This window comes from Paroedura picta, chromosome 6 (assembly GCF_049243985.1).
Source record: "Paroedura picta isolate Pp20150507F chromosome 6, Ppicta_v3.0, whole genome shotgun sequence".
NCBI lineage: Eukaryota > Metazoa > Chordata > Lepidosauria > Squamata > Gekkonidae > Paroedura > Paroedura picta.
This window is the reverse complement of record NC_135374.1, coordinates 22,402,904-22,421,296: the sequence shown is the minus strand read 5'-3', so window position 1 is coordinate 22,421,296 and position 18,393 is coordinate 22,402,904. Positions and strand designations below refer to the sequence as shown.

At 42.4% G+C, this 18,393-nt stretch overlaps 2 protein-coding genes across 15 annotated transcripts in view; one reads left to right on the top strand and one right to left on the bottom strand.

The window, feature by feature from the left end:
- SPATA13 (spermatogenesis associated 13) overlaps positions 1-18,393 on the top strand; it is a 159,993-nt gene that overhangs the window by 129,366 nt on the left and 12,234 nt on the right. For 11 of the 12 annotated variants that reach the window (XM_077341714.1, XM_077341704.1, XM_077341708.1 and 8 more), the window contains 5 exons: positions 8,233-8,369; positions 8,690-8,869; positions 12,150-12,335; positions 14,523-14,702; positions 15,919-16,151. In XM_077341714.1, the coding sequence (XP_077197829.1) occupies positions 8,233-8,369; positions 8,690-8,869; positions 12,150-12,335; positions 14,523-14,702; positions 15,919-16,151 (916 nt within the window). Of the gene's footprint in view, positions 1-4,072; positions 4,323-8,232; positions 8,370-8,689; positions 8,870-12,149; positions 12,336-14,522; positions 14,703-15,918; positions 16,152-18,393 lie in introns of those variants that run through there. The other variant, XM_077341716.1, reaches the window with a different exon arrangement.
- The window catches only part of LOC143839553 (uncharacterized), a 35,216-nt gene continuing 28,523 nt past the window's right edge, over positions 11,701-18,393 (bottom strand). For all 3 annotated transcript variants that reach the window (XM_077341726.1, XM_077341730.1, XM_077341732.1), the window contains one exon: positions 11,701-12,243. The gene's annotated coding sequence lies outside the window, so the exon portion shown is untranslated. The remainder of the gene's footprint in view (positions 12,244-18,393) is intronic.

Here is an 18,393-nt window from a genome sequence, read left to right as displayed (position 1 = left end):
CCTTGATACTAGTGTGTGCATTCAGTCAGTTCAGAATATCTCCCTTCATCTGCTCTGAAAGTGGGCTCAGATCGATAAGTATTTTCGTTTGACACTGGAGTTTAGGGCTTGAGAACAAACAGTGAGTGGGTGAGTGGGGGTCAAAGTTCAGGCCAATGCCTGGAGATTGAATTTTTAGAGTGAAACTACTTTGGGAAATTTGGTCCTAGTGGGGGAGGGGCTATGGCTCAGTTTGGTGTAGTGGTTAGGAGTGCGGACTTCTAATCTGGCATACCGGGTTCGATTCTGTGCTCCCCCACATGCAACCAGCTGGGTGACCTTGGGCTCGCCACGGCACTAATAAAACTATTCTGACCGAGCAGTGATATCAGGGCTCTCTCAGCCTCACCCACCTCACAGGGTGTCTGTTGTGGGGAGAGGAAATGGAAGGCAACTGTAAGCCGCTTTGAGCCTCCTTCGGGTAGAGAAAAGCGGCATATAAGAACCAACTCTTCTTCTTCTTCCTCTTCCTCTTCCTCTTCTTCTTCCTCTTCCTCTTCCTCTTCCTCTTCCTCTTCCTCTTCTTCTTCTTCTTCTCTTCAGCAGTAGCACATCTACTTTTCTTGCAGAAGGTCCCAGGTTCAATCCTTGGCACTTCCAGTGCAAAAGATTAAGCAGGAGATATGAAAGACCTCTGCTTTAGAGTTAGTCTGAATAGACCTGACTTGGATAGACTGATGGTTCAGTATAAGGCAGTTTAACGTGTTCGAGTGCATGGTAATTAGTGTGTCTGATTACAGAGTCACAGGAACACATATGAAGTTGTCTTACACTGAATCAGACTGTGGGTCTGTTAAGGTCAGTATTGTCTACGCAGACTGGCAGCAGCTCTCTAGGGGCAGGGGTGGGCAAACTGCGGCCCTCCAGATGTCCATAGACCACAATTCCCATGAGCTCCTGCCAGCAAATGCTGGCAGGGGCTCATGGGAATTGTAGTCCATGGACATCTGGAGGGCCGCAGTTTGTCCACCTCTGCTCTAGGGTTTCACGTCGAGGTGTTTTCACACCTGCTACTCCCAGATCCCTTTAACTACAGATGCCAGAGTCTGAACCTTGGGACCTTCTGCATGCCTGGCAGATTCTTTTATTTGCTGGCACAGAAGGATAGCATTTTCTTCGCAATTGCACAACTGCCCTCCTAGGATAAAGAAGTGGAGATTTAATAAAATGAGAAGTATAGAGACCGCCTTGTAACATTGCCTGGCTTCTAATTTTCTGTTTGAGCCAGCAGCACTCAGGAAGCCATGTGGTTTTTGTGAGGGCTTTGATATCATTCACAAGTTTTTGCAATAGCAGCAGCACCCTCGGGGCAAATCAGTAATGGAAAGGGGAAAATGCCCCAGCTATGGAATTAACATAACTCAACAGCATTGTTTCCTTTCCGAAGAGGATCAGCTCCAAGTTTTGCAGACCATTGGAAACAGGGAGCAGTGGAACTGAATTTACTTTCAGTTTTAATTAACTTTAGAGGAGGGGACTAAATACAGGCTGTGCATGAAAAATACAAATGTACAAGCCACGTTTATTTTTATTTATTTATAATTTAATTTATATCCCGCCTCTCTTGACTAAGTCGTCTCAAGGCTGCTTACAATGATAAAAATAATATACAACGATATAGGCTAGATATCAGGAAAAAAATTTTCACAGTCAGAGTAGTTCAGCAGTGGAATAGGCTGCCTAAGGAGGTGGTGAGCTCCCCCTCACTGGCAGTCTTCAAGCAAAGGTTGGATACACACTTTTCTTGGTGGGTTGGACTAGATGGCCTGTGTGGCCCCTTCCAACTCTATGATTCTATTATTCTATAAATATACCCCATTAAATTTATAAAACCATAAAATCTACAATTAATACAAGAATATTTAACAACATAGATCCCCAGATGGCGGTAAAAACCAGTGGTTACTCTTTATTCTGGTGAGCTGTTACAATCATTCAGTGACTTCACTTGATCTAAAATTCAGTCAGGCTTAGATCTACTGCACCAGATGTGCATTGCCAATGTTGGGCGGGACATGGGGGGGTCTGAACTTCTCTATAATAATAAGCTTCCCAGAAAGGAAACTCTGAAGTTGTGTTTGTGGAAAGTTGAAAGCTGGGCTGTAGGAGAGGTGTTGGATGCTGATATCTCTCTAACTCATGGCTGCTTTAAATCCCCCATTGGATCTCACATAAAGGTTACACAGTGTATTTTGCCCTTCAAGATCAAAGCATATAAAGAAAGGTTGGGGGAGCTTGGTCTGTTTAGCCTGGAGAGGAGACGACTGAGAGGGGATCTGATAACCATCTCCAAGTATTTAAAAGGGTGCCATATGGAGGATGGAGCAGAGTTGTTCTCTCTTGCCTCAGAGGGACGGACCAGAACCAGCGGTATGAAATTAATTCAAAAGAAATTCCGTCTAAACATCTGGGAAAAGTTCCTGACAGTTAAAGCGGTTTCTCATTGGAACAGACTTCCTCGGGAGGTGGTGGATTCTCCATCTTTGGAAATTTTTAAACAGAGGCTGGATAGCCATCTGACAGAGAAGCTGATTCTGTGAAGGCTCAGTGGGGTGACATTAGATTAGCGATTCGGATGTGAGTGTCCTGCATTGTGCAGGGGGTTGAACTAGATGACCCATGATGTCCCTTCCAACTCTATTATTCTTTGATTCTACGATTCTATGAAAGCATAACTGCAAAAGGTGTGGGGTAAACAGGATACAGAGATTGTTTTAGTGCTTTTGGCTGAGTGCAAATGTAACGTTTTTAGCGTGGCTTTTTAAAACTGCTGTTCTCCCCACATTGAGCACATAATATGCTCCTCCCTTCTGCTGCAATTGTTTTGCAAACGGCCTCTTGGTGTTGCTTCAAGCCGCACCTGCAGAAAGTGATCTCCTCGTCTCAGGAAGTTGTTGGGGGCTGAGCTTGTGGCAGCGTGTTCAGGTATTGTGGGTGCTAACTGAAGCATTCCAGCTGCTTAAAGGAACCAGGGGCATCAAATCACAGGCTTCAGCAGTTCTACAAATGAGTTCGAAACACAGTCCACACTCTTCCGCTCCCATACTGTCATTTTGAGACTGTGATTGGGTCGGTATTTATGTATTATTTATTAAAATATATGTCGCACCTTTCTTTTTAATATATCCATTATTCACTTTCTCCATACCCAGTGCTGGAGGAAGTAGCTCCTTTTCTTCAGACTTCTTTTGAAAAAGTCTAAGCAGGCTTTCCCTGGGCCTGCATCAAGGCTGCTCCCGTGCCCTCCGATCTAAGACATCTTTTGCCCCAAGCAGGATTGGGGATAGAGCCAATCTGAAATTAACATATTCAAAAGGGTAGCCATGTTGGTCTGAAGTAGCGCAACAAAATCAGAGTCCAGTAGCACCTTTAAGACCAACAAAGATTTATTCAAGGCATGAGATTTCGAGTGCAAGCACTCTTCCTCAGACTCTTCGTCTGACGAAGAGTGCTTGCACTCGAAAGCTTACGCCCTGAGTAAATCTTTGTTGGTCGTAAAGGTGCTACTGGACTCTGGTTTTATTGAAATTAACAGAGTAATGGCTTCTTCTGCTCCTTTGTGCTCTGTACCCAGACCAAACAGGTATTTCCACTTAGTAGTGAGCTGTCATTCTTTCAAATTGATTAATGTGTAATTTTGACAATGAGAGTCTGAATTAATGTCTTAGCTGGACAGCTTGTGCCGGGTGGCAAGTCATTACATACAGGGAGAAGGACTCAGCTATTCTGACAGCCTTTTCCTGTGGCCTGAAACACAAAAGGAGCCTTCTCAGAGTACCGAGCAGATCTTAATTCACATTGTGCTTCTTTGGACGGAAACCAAATCTGAGCTGCAAAGCACTTAAGGCATGATTCTTTGTAGAACGTTTGCTCTAAGCACAGCAAGGCTGTGCATGCATTATGTAGCTGAGCATTGTGTGCATGCTTGTGTGTGTGTGTGTGCATGTTTCCTTCTCTGTAACTTCCTCCCTAAGGGTACCCCATGATGTCACTGAAGGCACTAAACTCACAGCTTCACTGATCCAGGGAGTGAGCTGTCAGTTTCGAAGTCGACTCTGGCCTGAAATGCACAAGCCAGACGCTGAAAGCGATGAATAAGCTGTTTTCTGCATTGCCAGTAGCTTGCAGCATTTCTGGCTCTCGATATTTTCTCTTTTTCCAAAGGACTAAGCCTTACCTGTAAAATAAACAAGTTCTGCTGTTTGCATGGGCTTTTTTGGATGGCAGGATGGTAGCCAGAAGGGAAATGGCCCGGTTTTGGAGCCTGGAGAGCCTTCAGATAGGTATGTGAGTAGGAGATAAGCTCCATTTATTCTGTGTGGCATTTCTGTTTTAAGCTCTGTTACTATCGCAGGGATTAACTTGGGTATAAAATAATACTTGTGCTAACAGTGTAAGCAGGTAAACCAGTCCATGAAATGAGCTCAAATGCAGTTTTTTTCCTTCTATTTTTAACATTCCGTTAGAGAGGTAAGAATTGCCCATTCATGCCTGCCTATATTCTCTAGTCAGTAAACAATAGAGAAATGGCTACAGATAGCAAAAGACAGCAGACTGCCAATGCAGAATCTAAGATGATGTTCTGCAAAAGATACTTGAATCCCAATTTTGTTTCTGCAAATAGGTACTTGTTTTTGGTATATTTCTGTTAGTGAATCATAATTTAACAGAGCTGTGAAAATGAGCCACGACATGCAAATATTCCCCACGTACTTTTAGGCAGGGAGCTATTTGCAGATCTTTATGAAAGTGGTTTTCCAACATGAGTTCTGTGTATAAAAGCATGAGTTTTTCTAACAATTTGTCAGATTTCCACTGTGTTTTTGATTCCTGCACTTTCAGAAAATATTTTAGCTTTTGTAAGACCATGACTAGAAACAGGATCATACCATTTTGAACAGCATTTGAAATTAAAAGATTTATTGTTAGCCTTGATTGCAAATAAAGGCAGCTTTGCACTTTTAAAGAACAAAATCCATGAGATATACAATCAACTTCTTTTAAAAAGTTAGTGTTGATTTGAGAAGGAAAGGTTTGGAAAAGTTAGATCTTCTGCACCAGCAATTATATAACTTAGGTGATTGGGGCACACTGTATCATGCTATGTCATCAAAACAACCAAGTACTTAGTTCTTTAGCAAGTCCAAAAATGTGATCGTGCCATTCTGATCTGTTATACTAAACCCTTCCCACATGCTTTGATATGGCCTTGCCTCTAATTTCCTGAGTTGAGGAGCGCAGTCAGTCACTGTGCAGCCGTGGAGAAGCAGCCGAGCAGCTCAAGCATTGAGTAAACTATATTTGGTATTGTCATCCCCCAAAAGCACAACCTTTGCATTCTCCCTGTTTCAGCTAGAACACCCAATTTTGAAGCCAGTAAAACTCTTGTCCTATGAAGTATGTAATCTGTATTGATAAGTGACAGCAAAATTAATTTACTTTAATTAATCCCATTAATTTGCTTAATGGGATTCAACAGCAGTATTTTCACTTTATTTGGACCCGTGGAGTAGTGATTTCTCCTTTCTGCCCCAGAGCTGGTTGGTTTGCTTGGTTTTCTAGAAAATGCCCATCAAAGGTATCTTACAAAGGCAAGTTTTCATACATTTTTGTGGCAGTTACCTGTTAACAGTTTGGAAATGTGCTATCTTCTGTGCCCCCCCCCCCAATGAATCAGTTCCTTTTCTTGATTTATAGCAAATGTACATATTTTGTACCAATTAACCTTCATGGATTACTTAATTCACATCTTTTAGTCTGTTCATCCCAAAATGAGTAATTCGGTTTACAGGCCCAGTTGAGTTCAATATTTAAGTGATTGTCTACATGTGGATGATTGACATCCTACAGTGAAATGCTAGAATTGCAGTCTTCCAAGTCCATTGGCTTCAATGGATCTGGAAGGATGTAACAGTTTATGATTTAGGAGCGTTAATGGGGGCGTGCCTTTGCCTTTTCATCCCTCCTTAATGTAGAGCACCGCTTTTGTGTTTCGGTTCTGTCCGTTCTCCAGGTGTTATTGATGAGAGTGAAGACCTGGACTTTTTCTGCCTTGGCAAAAAGGAGGTAGCTTAGCCTTCCTCTCCAGGTTAATTTCCGCTGTAAATGGTTTCATTCTTGTATTGGAAGGTATTCTTTACTCATTTTATTCTGCAGAGTCAAAGCAAAGGCTAACTAATTGACGATCAACACTTTTGAGTTTTCATTGCAGCTATCTGTGCATATAACAACTTAGGTAGTTTTACTTGTAGGTTATATTTCAGGGTTTTTTTGGTTTTTTGTTTCCTGGTTCGAACATTTTGTGATATTTAAATTGCAGTCTTTTTTTTACATATGCACATCTCTTTTGGATATCGTAAACTCATTATTCATGAGATAGAAAATAAGCTCACAAAAGCTGATAATAAAAAAGCGAAGAGTTTGAACCGTAGATGATTGTGTAAGATGGTGCAGAGGCAGCAAAAGGAAGAGTTTCCTTTTATAGGTCGGTATGCATGATGGAAAGAGGGTGAGCCTGCCAGCACGCTAACGAGTAAAATAATTCTCAATCTAATCAGAGAGTTGATCTATTCATATTATGATATTATACAATATCCAGCTAAATGTGTGTGTGTGTGTGTATAATATTTTTGAATGGAATTTATAAGCTGCTTTGAGAGATGTAGCATGCAAAGGCATTCCCCCCAAAATATTATTTATTTATTTATTTGTTTGTTTATTTATTTATTTATATACTGCCCTCAGGGCGGTTTACATAAAACTTAATGGAACATGAATAATGCAGAGAACCTGTGGATATAAATAACAGTAATAATAAACAGTAGATGTCAATAAACAGAAATATAATAGAACAAAGGAACAGAAGTGAACAGTAACTACTGCAGCATACTGATGGTCTGGTGGCTGGACGGTTCAGGCGATTATTTCCATGGGAGGGAGGCTTGGGGGCCCAGAAGAAGGTAATGGTTCTGGTTGACCTCAACCAAATGCCTGGCAGAGGAGTTTAAATGAACAGATTGTACAAACTGAGGCAGCAGACAAAGCAAATAGAATTCTGGACTTCACCTAATCAAAGATGGCGGTGGGGTGCATATGCTCTCCGTGTAAGACATTTCTGCCTGGTGTAGTGGTTAAGAGCTGCAGCCTCTAATCCAGAGTACCATGTTTGATTCCTCACTCCTCCACATATAGTCAGCTGAGTGACCTTGGGCCAGTCACAGTTCTCTCAGAGCTGTCTCAGCCTCACCTACCTCACAGGGTGTCCATTGTGGGGAGAGGAAGGGAAGGCTACTGCAAGTGGCATTGAGACTCCTTTGGGTAGTAAAAAGTAGGGTATAAAAAACAGCATTATCTGTTCAAATTTCACATCTTGCCTTTTTTATAAGACCTCAGCGAGCACCTATGTGGGAAAGGACACAAAATAATGCATAATATAAACAAAACTAGATTAAAAGCAATAATGAAAGGAAATAATTGCTGAAGAAAAATCACAGTAGCTGAGTCTTTAATTAACAGTATATTTGATTGTTATTCAGTTTCTATTTCTTCTCTTAGACCGTTTATGCACTGGAGGTTTCATGCTGGGCTGCAGGCTGGAGTATTAGTCTTGGCAGGTTGCCTCACCTCTTCCTGCACCCACAGGGGGGAGCATTTGGCCTGGTGTGCCTCATCCGCCCCCGATTTGTGCTCCTGCACACAAGCTGGAGCAGTGAAGGTCCCAGTGCATAAACGGTCTTACTGTCACATTTTCACTTTATGAGAAGAAGCAGTGATTGAGCCAAGTAGGCCTCCCTTGAGAAGTCATTCCAAGGTCCTTGGTGCCCCTATTTAAAAGGGCCTTATTAACTAGTCTGTGAGAAATAGAGTTGCACTCCATTGACTCTGCTTAGGATTGCAGGGCCCATTTTTATTACAAACAAGGAGCTTTTCTGTGTGGAGGAGCATTCAAAAATATTGTGTATCCCCCTCCAGTAGGTGTGAAGTAGTACAGTCCAAAATGGTTCAAATCTCTCATGATCCTAGAAGCTGAGAATCGGGGCTCCCTGCATTTTCGGAGTGGGGTTTTTTCTTTAAAAAAATAATGTAATTTTGGTTGTTTTTCAGATAACAAGTTGGCCGAAATGGTTGCTACGGATAAGTAGGCAAACTCTGACTATATCTAATTAATCCCTCTATATTTCACTTTTATGCCAGGCACTGCAGATGGCGGCACTGAATCTTCTGCCTTAGTGGATGACAATGGTAGCGAGGAAGATTACAGCTATGAGGAACTCTGCCGAGCCAGCCCCAGATACTTGCAGCCTGGAGGGGAACAGCTAGCTATTAATGAGGTAACACGAAGAGAGCTTCTGCAGGAATCTTTCCGGTTAACAAGGCCATCCTCTATTTAAGTTTTATAGAAAATGGACCAGAGCCATGGGGTCCGGAGGTCCCTCTTTCATCATTGTTGGGAAAGTAAAATTATTTTATTTAGTTCATTTATTACTGTGCACAAGCAGACTGTTTCCTTGAGTGACATCACGAAGCAAGGGAAGAGGCTCTGTATTTCTCTTGCTGCACCTGCATCACCTCTGCACATGGGCTGCTTTGCGCGTCAGTTTTTGGCAGTCCTTGCGGAGCCCTTGCCCTTCACCAAATGTTTTCGTTTCAGCTGATCAGTGATGGGAGCATGGTCTATGCGGAGGCACTCTGGGATCACGTGACCATGGACGATCAGGAGCTAGCCTTCAAAGCTGGGGAGGTCATCCAAGTCCTTGAAGCTTCCAACAAGGACTGGTGGTGGGGAAGAAGTGAAGACAAGGAAGCCTGGTTTCCAGCAAGCTTTGTCAGGGTGAGTCATGCCAGATCTCTGTGCCTTTTACGCAATAATGTGGCCTTGGGTGGCTGGTACATTGCTCAAAGCTGAACAGTACTTTATTTCACTTCCACAGTTGCAGTGATACATTTATCACTCCATGAGTTTCCATTTTAAACTAAAACAGATTAAGCCTGTTAGAATTATCACTGTCCTGAATGTCCTGCTTCTCCATTCCTTGCATTCTCAGGCACACAGTAGTTCTTTCAGTGCAAAGTGCATAGATGTAAGTACCCTCAAAAGGAACCAAGCTTCTGTTATAGCTGGCCCTCCTTCCCTTCCTTTCTTATTTCTTGTTATGATTTCCAGAACAACCAAGGATTTTTGTGGTGGGCAACAAATCCATTAAAAAGTGGAATGGGAAATCCATGTATAGAATTTTCTTTATCAGCCCATACAGAAACTCTTGGCTCCCACTGTGGTTAGATATTCATCACTGGGGGGGGGGGGGGAGCATGCATGTGGAAGTGAAATGAAAATATTACCTTGTATTGATATTTTTGTTTGCATTATTTAAAAAACATTGTTTGTTATATGTTCTTGCACTATAACATGATTAGACCAAGTACCAAATAAGGACAAGGCCCGCCTCTGGATTAGATACCAATAGCCTGGAGGGGGTGGGGGGAATAATCTCCTTTAATAGAGGTTTAGTGGGATGGTATTTACCAGACTGTTATTTACCTTGATGTCCTGCAAGGCTTCTTCAGCTGTCCATTTCCACAGGTGACCCCTCTGTTAAAAGGAAAGATATTTTTCTCCAGGCCTGTGGGCAACCCTGCTCTGAATACATTTGATTAACTCATGAGAAATCAGCTTGTCCAGTATCATAGAGAAATTCAAATCTAGCTAGTCCTAGCTGGTCAGTTAAAAGGTGAACCCTTTGCTACCCTTTCCTCTTAAAATTGTTGTTCCTATAATTCTGTGGGTTGCATTGCTGGATAGCACATTCCTTAAGACAGAAAATCTGTAATACTTTGCATTCTGCTTTAGGGCTCAGGACAAGTGAATTTAACAAGGTTGGCTTCCAAATAAACAAGCACAGAATTAGGCGTTGTTTGGCTTTGTGGATTTTGAGGTCGTATTGTGCTTTTCTTTCTGTGAGAAAAAAGGGAAATAGACAAGTATGGCACAAAAAGAGAGTAATGAGTCAGTAGTTTCAGAGTGTTATTGCTCTTCCTGAACAAAGACTGTAAAATCTACATTGCCCAATTTTTGCCATTGACAACTGTTCATTAACACCTCTCAATTCTCATTAGCAAATCTATTTCCAAGAAACTACATGGTAGCAGACTCTGGCCTACCACTTTGTACACTGTGCTCCATTTACAAAGCAAAGAGTTGTCTGGATGCTGCATAATGCAAAGTCTTACCTCGAGTCCCTTAATTTTTCAAAAGGGACTGCACTGCTTTTCTGTACACCAGCTGAACATCCAGGCTGCTTGACCATCCAGACGGCTGCTTCTTGGGGCTATTTTTTTACTTGATGCATAAATAATTGAGTGCTCTAAAAGCTTACCATAAGATCTGTATAAAGGTTAAAAGGTTTTCCTATAGAAGCTAAGTTGATATTAATTGGACAGTACTCTTTTAGATCACGTACTTCATCTGGTCCATTTCAAGTTGGTCTCACTTTTTTGAAGAAAGCAGCAGTGATTTAAAACCATATCAGTTCTTACATTGAACAAAATGAGTCTAAGCCCATCTGCTTTCAAGATGACTCTGGTGCATAAAAGAGTCTTTAAGAGTAGCTTTAAAAGGGATCTCAGAATGGTTAATTGCATGAGAACCTTTCCACTTAGGATTTACATAGCGATGTGGAATTAGGGAGCCCTGTTAAGAACCATTTCCTGGGAAACGGCACAATGCTGAACTCAGCAGGTTTGTAGGTAGTCACTCACCTTCTTGCTTGCGATGTATAGAAGTCTCCTCTAGGTAGATGAGGAGGGTGTTTTATGATAGTGGATTCTTGATTTCATTTAGGGCATGCCTATACTTGCCTATAGCGACATAGGCACATATGAATAGCACAAAGCTTACACTTTTTTTGTTTGTTTAGTCAGTTAGTGATTTTTGTAGATTGTTTCCAAGGTTGATCACAGCTAGAACTCACTGGATGTTTTCCTACCTTAGTATGAGGAAGGTCAGTCCAACAGAAGGAACCTTCTTCCGATGTGAGTAGCTCTTCCATTAGAGGAAGAATGTTTTAAGTTGAAGAAAATCTCCTGAGACTTCAGTCTGTGCTTGATGGAGTGGTTAGGATATGGGTGGGCTTCAATTTGTGTAATTATAGCCAGATGCTGGGCTCCAAAGGTCTGCTTCAAATACACTCCAGGATTTGATCATGTCCAGTGGCATTTACTACTTCTTTCAAAGTGGGCTCCCCAAGCAACATGGGCCTTGTGTCTGAGAAGCAAAATTCCAGATGTCCATTGGACTGTGTAGTTCTTCAGATCTAGACCAGGGATGGCCAAACGATGGCTCTCCAGATGTTCATGAGCTACAATTACCATGAGCCCCTGCCAGCATGGTTGCTGACAGGGACTCATGGTAATTTTAGTCCATGGACATCTGGAGAGCAACCATTGGCCACCCCTGATCTAGACCATAACATGTGAACCTACTCGTCCTTTGAACGAATCCTCATAGGCCTTTCATCTTAAAAGGTTGGTTGTGTGTGAAATATTATCTACAAAGACATTTGTCTGGCACATATCAGGTTTTCATGTGCCAGGTCACCGTAAATTTATTCTCTCAAGGTTTTTGTGAATGTTGCCTTTGCTAGTCAGCGATTCCACTGATGTTTCACAACTGATTTTATTTTACCATTATCTTATATTGTATTTGTTTCCACTTTGAAAGTTTTAAATGTACAGAATGTATATGTTATTTAAAACATCTTAAGCTACCTTTCTACTCAAGGCAGTGAACAATAAAAATATCAAAGCAAGATTAAAAACACATCTAAATATATAAAAAAGAAACAAAAAGAACAACTCGAGTAAATAAATACATTAATGGGACAAAGGGTCAGTGAGACTAAGTGAGGGAATGCCAGACAAAACAGAAAAGTCCTCATTCGCTGATTGAAGGCTCTGATCAATTACTCTTTTGGATTTAAAAGTGTTACATGGGCTCTAATTAGCATTTTTTAAAAACAAAACATTTTATGTGTACATGGCCCAGTGATTACTGGTGCTTGCAATGAAGTGATGCTTCTTCCACTTAGTTGTTTTTTCCTCTGTGTTGGATCCAGCTGCGAGTCAATCAGGAAGAACTTGCTGAGAACTGTGGCAGCTTTCAGGATGAGGAGCAAAACGCAGATCCCGGGAAGCAGCGCCAAAAAATAGCTGAAAACATGGATCAGATGAGGACAAATGTTATTCAGGAGATAATGAATACAGAGCGAATCTATATCAAGCATCTCAAAGATATCTGTGAGGTAAGTTGCAAGGCAATAGAATTCTGAAAGCAAGGAGGAAATTACTAGTTTTGTGAAGGGAAACAAATCTTGAATTTCTCTTAAAACCAAGTAGAGAGAACTGGTGAAGCTGCATATAGCATAGCTGCATTTCCTGAGGTAGAAAATGAGATAAGAAGGTTTGCTCGCTGACCTGGACAGCCCAGGCTAGAATCAGAGAGTTGGAAAGGGCCATACAGGCCGTCTAGTCCAACCCCCTGCCCAATGCAGCATCAGCCGCATCCTTGATAAGTATCTGTCCAGCCGCTGCTTGAAGACTACCAGTGAGGGGGAGCTCACCACCTCCTTAGGCAGTCAACTCCATTTGCTGAACTACTCTGACTGTGAAATTTTGCCCCATGATATCTAACTGATACCATTCTACATGTATTTTAAACCCATTATTGCAAATCCTATCATTTGCTGCCCACAGGAACCACTCCCTGCCCTCATCTGACAACCTTTCAAATAAAGAAAGCAAACATGTCTCCTCTCAGTCTCCTCTTCTCCAGGCTGAACATTCCCAAGTCCATCAGCCTTTCCTCATAGGGCTTGGTCCCCAGGTCCCAGATCATTCCCATTGCTCTCCTCTGAACCCTCTCAATTTTGCCCACATCCTTCACAGCATCCAGAACTGTACACGGTACTCCACCCCACCCCAGTACCGCCAGGCTAAATTTCCCATAGACTTTAATGGCTCCATAGGTTATAATGGAGTTGAATTAACTGAGGTAACCCTGAATTGCCCAAACCAAATCACTGTACTGAGCCAGTTGTTTGGGTGAATCAAGTAACCTTGAATCACCCAGATAACTGGGTCAGTATAATCAGGTCAAATCGATTTGGGCTAAATTAACCTGAATTAAATTAAAAACTGGATTTTTTTGTGTGTGCACATTCCTACCCTCAACTTCTTTCATGGTCTCTCAAGGCTTACTGTAACTAGCTTCTGAGTCTGATGAGATCAGGCTAGACTGGGCCAGTCTGTATGTTTATTACACCCCATGAATATGGTTGCAAAGGAAGTGAGAAACTATTAAGCAATGATGTATCCGTAGGACAATATTGAGCTGTCACAGACCTTTGCTATCCACTGCTGTCGTACTGATGTCACCCATTCACTGAAAGCCCTGCACTGATGATCTCTTTGCATGTTAACTAACTGCGCAGAGAACAAGATAGCTTGAAAACTGGAGTCAGTCAAAGTCCCGCAAGGCCTGCAAATAGAGGCCAGGTCTTCCGCCAGGTCTGTAATTGAGGCCAGGCCAGCAAGAGCGATGGGCCCCCCCTCAGGCTCTGCTATACAACCTTTAGCGTACCCCTTGTTAGATGACTGTGGGAGGTAGGAGGGACCTGGCCATGTTGGTACCTTGGGAGTTTTACAGGTTAGGGAATTTAGATTTTTATGTTACCCACCTTGAGTCTTCAGAGGAGTAAATGTTGTTGTTGTTAATAATAATAATACTAATAAGAATAATAACAGTGGCCACAAGTTTTCTGACCCTGCCTCTGTGCAGTCCTGAATCATCTCCACAGTGCAAATGCATAGGCGAAATGCTGCTTTCCTTATATTGATGATCACGGGGAAGGAACATGCATGCAGGCACTTTCTCCACATGTTCACACTAAGCAGACAGTTCAGTAATTGTGTGGAGGTGGGGGCAAGGTCCATTCTCCCTGTCCAGGCAAGTTAGTAAATGCACAAATGGGTAATTTGTTCAGGGCTTGACTTAAGCATCTGGGTGGCAAATTTGCAACACTGTCCTGCAGTAACTCCTTCTACCATTGGGGGTGCTGTGGAGTAGAGGTTAAACAAATATGTTCAAGAGAAGTAGATTTTGTTAGGGTAATAAATGCAGTTGTTGACAAGAAGGTAGGAAGGAGGGTAATTTCCTTTTTTAGAACACTGGATAGGTCAGAAGAACAAGATGCAGTCAGCACATTTATGTTAACTGTGGACAAGGTTTTCAAATGTATTTTTATTGGAATTCCTTGAGAGCAGCAATTAGATGTGGACAATTTTGAAATAATATATTTGATTTGTACCTTTGCAAAGGGTACTTAACACTGAACTTTGATATATTGCATAGCAGAGCAGTGACATTATTGAAAGCAGAATTTCTTTCCCGCTCTGACAAATGTTAAGAGTCCTGCTGTGTCATTTCTTAGGGGTACATTCGACAGTGTCGCAAACACACAGGAATGTTCACCGCAGCCCAACTCATCACCATTTTTGGAAACATTGAAGATATTTACAAATTCCAAAGAAAGTTCTTGAAAGATCTAGAGAAGCAGTACAACAAAGAAGAACCCCACCTGAGTGAAATAGGATCCTGCTTTCTTCAGCATGTAAGCTAGTTAACTCCATTTTGTTTGCATGAACTTTGCTTTTTTGAGTAAGGGCAGCTACAGGGCAATAATTCTGCAGAATGAACTGTTAGTATAATCTTTTATACCCTAACCATAACCCTCATATAAACAGGTTTTGATCCATTTACGTATTTAATTCAGTTAAACCTTCAGTTTTGGGGGGTCATTCTCATGGCTTTTCTCTCCACTCCCCATACAAACTATCCCAAAGTTCGTTAGGATTGCATTGGGGAAAATTTTGGGTGAAGTGGTGGTAAAGATAAAGGTATCCCCTGTGTAAGCACCGAGTCATGTCTGACCCTTGGGGTGACGCCCTCTAGCGTTTTCATGGCAGACTCAATGCAGGGTGGTTTGCCAGTGCCTTCCCCAGTCATTACCATTTACCCCCCAGCAAGCTGGGTACTCATTTTACCGACCTCGGAAGGATGGAAGGCTGAGTCAACCTTGAGCCGGCTGCTGGGGTTGAACTCTCAACCTCATGGTCAGAGCTTTAGACAGCATGTTGGCTGCCTTACAAACTCTGCGCCACAAGGAGTGGTGGTACGTGAATGCTTTCAGCAGCACTTTTTGGTATGGTTATGATTGCCAGCATTACTACCGGTTGCTGTCTGTGTATATCATAACCCATTTCCCCATATGACTTTAGTCCCGTGCATCTCAAAGGAAGAGAAAAAGCTGACCAGTCTGTGTTCAGTATCCATGGGGGAACCTTTATGCTTGCTTTCAGTTCTAGAGGTGTTTGCTGTTTAATATGCTTGTCTGGAATATTTCTTATTGCAAATTCCTGGGTACCAACTGTATGGTTTAATGTTGTGTATATTCACACATTTTGAGACCCACAAAAGGGCTGTGACTCCCCGCACATGACAGACATTTCATGTCCCACCCCCAAGTGCGTTGCCAGCAATGTCAGTCTTTTTTCCATCTGCTTATCTCTGCACTGTGTGGTGATGGAGTGATCTGGGGTGGAATTTCCTCTCGGAGAAGGCGCAGTGGCCAGACATAAGACCCTGTTTCCAATTATATTGACTCTACCTGCTTTTACCTCATGGAAGGTGATAGTTAGACGAGGCTGTGTCAAAAATGTAAAAGGGTGATGGTGAAAGACAGGGAGCACCCTTTTAAAGCTCTTGTTTGGCATTTAAAAAAAATGCATATAGGTATTTAATGTAACATTTTTGTTGTTTCCTTTTAGCAAGACGGCTTTGCAATCTACTCGGAATACTGCAACAATCATCCCGGGGCCTGCATGGAGCTCTCCAATCTGATGAAACAGAGCAAATACCGCCACTTCTTCGAGGCTTGCCGCCTGCTTCAGCAAATGATTGATATTGCTATCGATGGTTTTCTTCTCACGCCTGTGCAGAAAATCTGTAAATACCCTTTACAGCTTGCAGAATTGCTTAAATACACCACACAGGAGCACAGGTAGAACTAGCAAAATACCCCTTCTCTCTCTCTTTCTGGTTTTTGTTTATTTTGGTCAGGTTGGTCGATAAGCTCACAACAGTACACTGTGTAATTAATCCAAAATTGCTTCAGCCTATTTGTTCTGTCCTCACAAGTACTAGTACATGTGTAAATTGGCAGTGAGATTGGAAAGAAGGCCAGTGTGGTTATCTTCTGGCCCACAGGCAATGATGGCATTTGACTTGGAGTATTTCCATCCTTAGAGCCTCTTGTGGCGCAGAGTGATAAGGCAGCAGACATGCAGTCTGAAAGCTCTGCCCATGAGGCTGGGAGTTCAATCCCAGCAGCCAGCTCAAGTTTGACTCAGCCTTCCATCCTTCCAAGGTTGGTAAAATGAGTACCCAGCTTGCTGGGGGGTAAACAGTAATGACTGGGGAAGGCACTGGCAAACCACCCCGTATTGAGTCTGCCATGAAAACGCTAGAGGGCGTCACCCCAAGGGTCAGACATGATTCGGTGCTTGCACAGGGGATACCTTTACCTTTTTATTTTCATCCTTGTGCATTGTTGTTGTGTGACAAATTGAAACCAGATGAGCACATCAGCTGAGGGCCTGTTGTAGGATGTTGTGAGCCCATACGGATATTGTTTCTTCAAAAAAAATTTCCCTCCTCAAAATCTTTCTACAAGAGAAAAAAAAATCTAATATGTCAGCAAGACCTACTTAGTCTTTCCAGACAGCATCCTTTCTGAATGAATAAAGTCCAGCAAGAGAAATGTTAAGACTGTGGCTTCTGTCTGTGAGCTAGTTCAGACCAGGAGTGACTGTATAGTAAGCAAGCAACTTGTACAGACCAGCTCATTCAAAAGGATCTAAATACAGCTCCGGGAATTGTCATTCAGGGAAAGTCTACTTTAATCAAGAGATAAAACAGTGTCCTAATCAAAGCCCAACCATAAGTTCTGGCTAATGATTAACTGACTCAGGATGTTATAGTGCTGATACCATCCACTTCTTTTCAGATTATTAAATGCTTTTCAGATCCCCACACCCCCAAGCACTTCTCATGGTTCAGCTAACTTGGGGAAAGGGGCTGCTTCTTTGCCTGCTTTCCCCCCCTCATCTCCATCTTTCTTCTGTATTCATTCCTGTCTCAGAGACAACCATGAAAGAGCTGTTTTAGGTTTGTTCTGAAAAGCGGCCAAGGATTTCCCTTTATCTGAGCTATTCAGCTGGACTCTCTGTACACAAAAGGACTGCTGTTGGGGCAGTTGTCTTGGCTTGACATGAAGATCCCAGATTAGCAGCTGCAGAAACAGGCTCCTCTCTCATCCTTGCCCTCTCCTCGTGCCTCTTAATTTTTAAAAAATGAGCCATTATGCTTAGGTGTTTCATGTGTCTTGTGATGGCTCATTAAATTCCTTCTCCCATGTATAAAAAGCAAGCATAGGTAGGATAGGGTGTAATAGCCTCCAGTAGTGTGATGCGTTTTATTACCGCAATTTGTCAGTGAGCTTCTTGTGTTCTTGTGATCTATAGCTCATACCAGATCTATGATATTAACTGAATCGGATCCAAAGATATCCTTACATGAGCTACTTCTGCTCAGGCAGTGCAAAGTCTACGATTTCCAACTCCCCATGTTGGATGCATCCTCCCTATGTTACATGCTGTGCAGATCCTAAGAGTCACCCTATCAAGAGCAATTTTTTGAAATTATTCAGGGAACTACAGAAAACAGGGAGAAAGGAAAGATCTGTTCTTCAAGCAGAGCTCCTATTCATGGTTCTTTGATCTAAATTTTATTAATTGAAAATCGTGCTACAGTTCAAACCCATGTTATTGGGTAGCTATATTGTGACCGATCCCTTAAATATAGCTCAGAGCCTGGGATTGGGCCATGTGATTGCACATTCTTTCTCTTCACTCCTCCTCTCTCATTGTGAATTTCCTCCGAAGGGACAGTAGCAAAGGTTTGTGCTGACACCAAACTCTACCATGATTTACTGTTAGTCAATTTCACACTCTGGTTTATGATCTTAGATCAGAGGTAGTCAAACTGCGGCCCTCCAGATGTCCATGGACTACAATTCCCAGGAGCCCTTGCCAGCATTCGCCAGCGAATGCTGGCAAGGTCTCCTGGGAATTGTAGTCCATGGACATCTGGAGGGCCGCAGGTTGACTACCCCTGTCTTAGATAAACAAGAATTGCTTTTAGCATGGTTAAGGTTTCATGCCAAACCAAGCCTTAACTGCGGC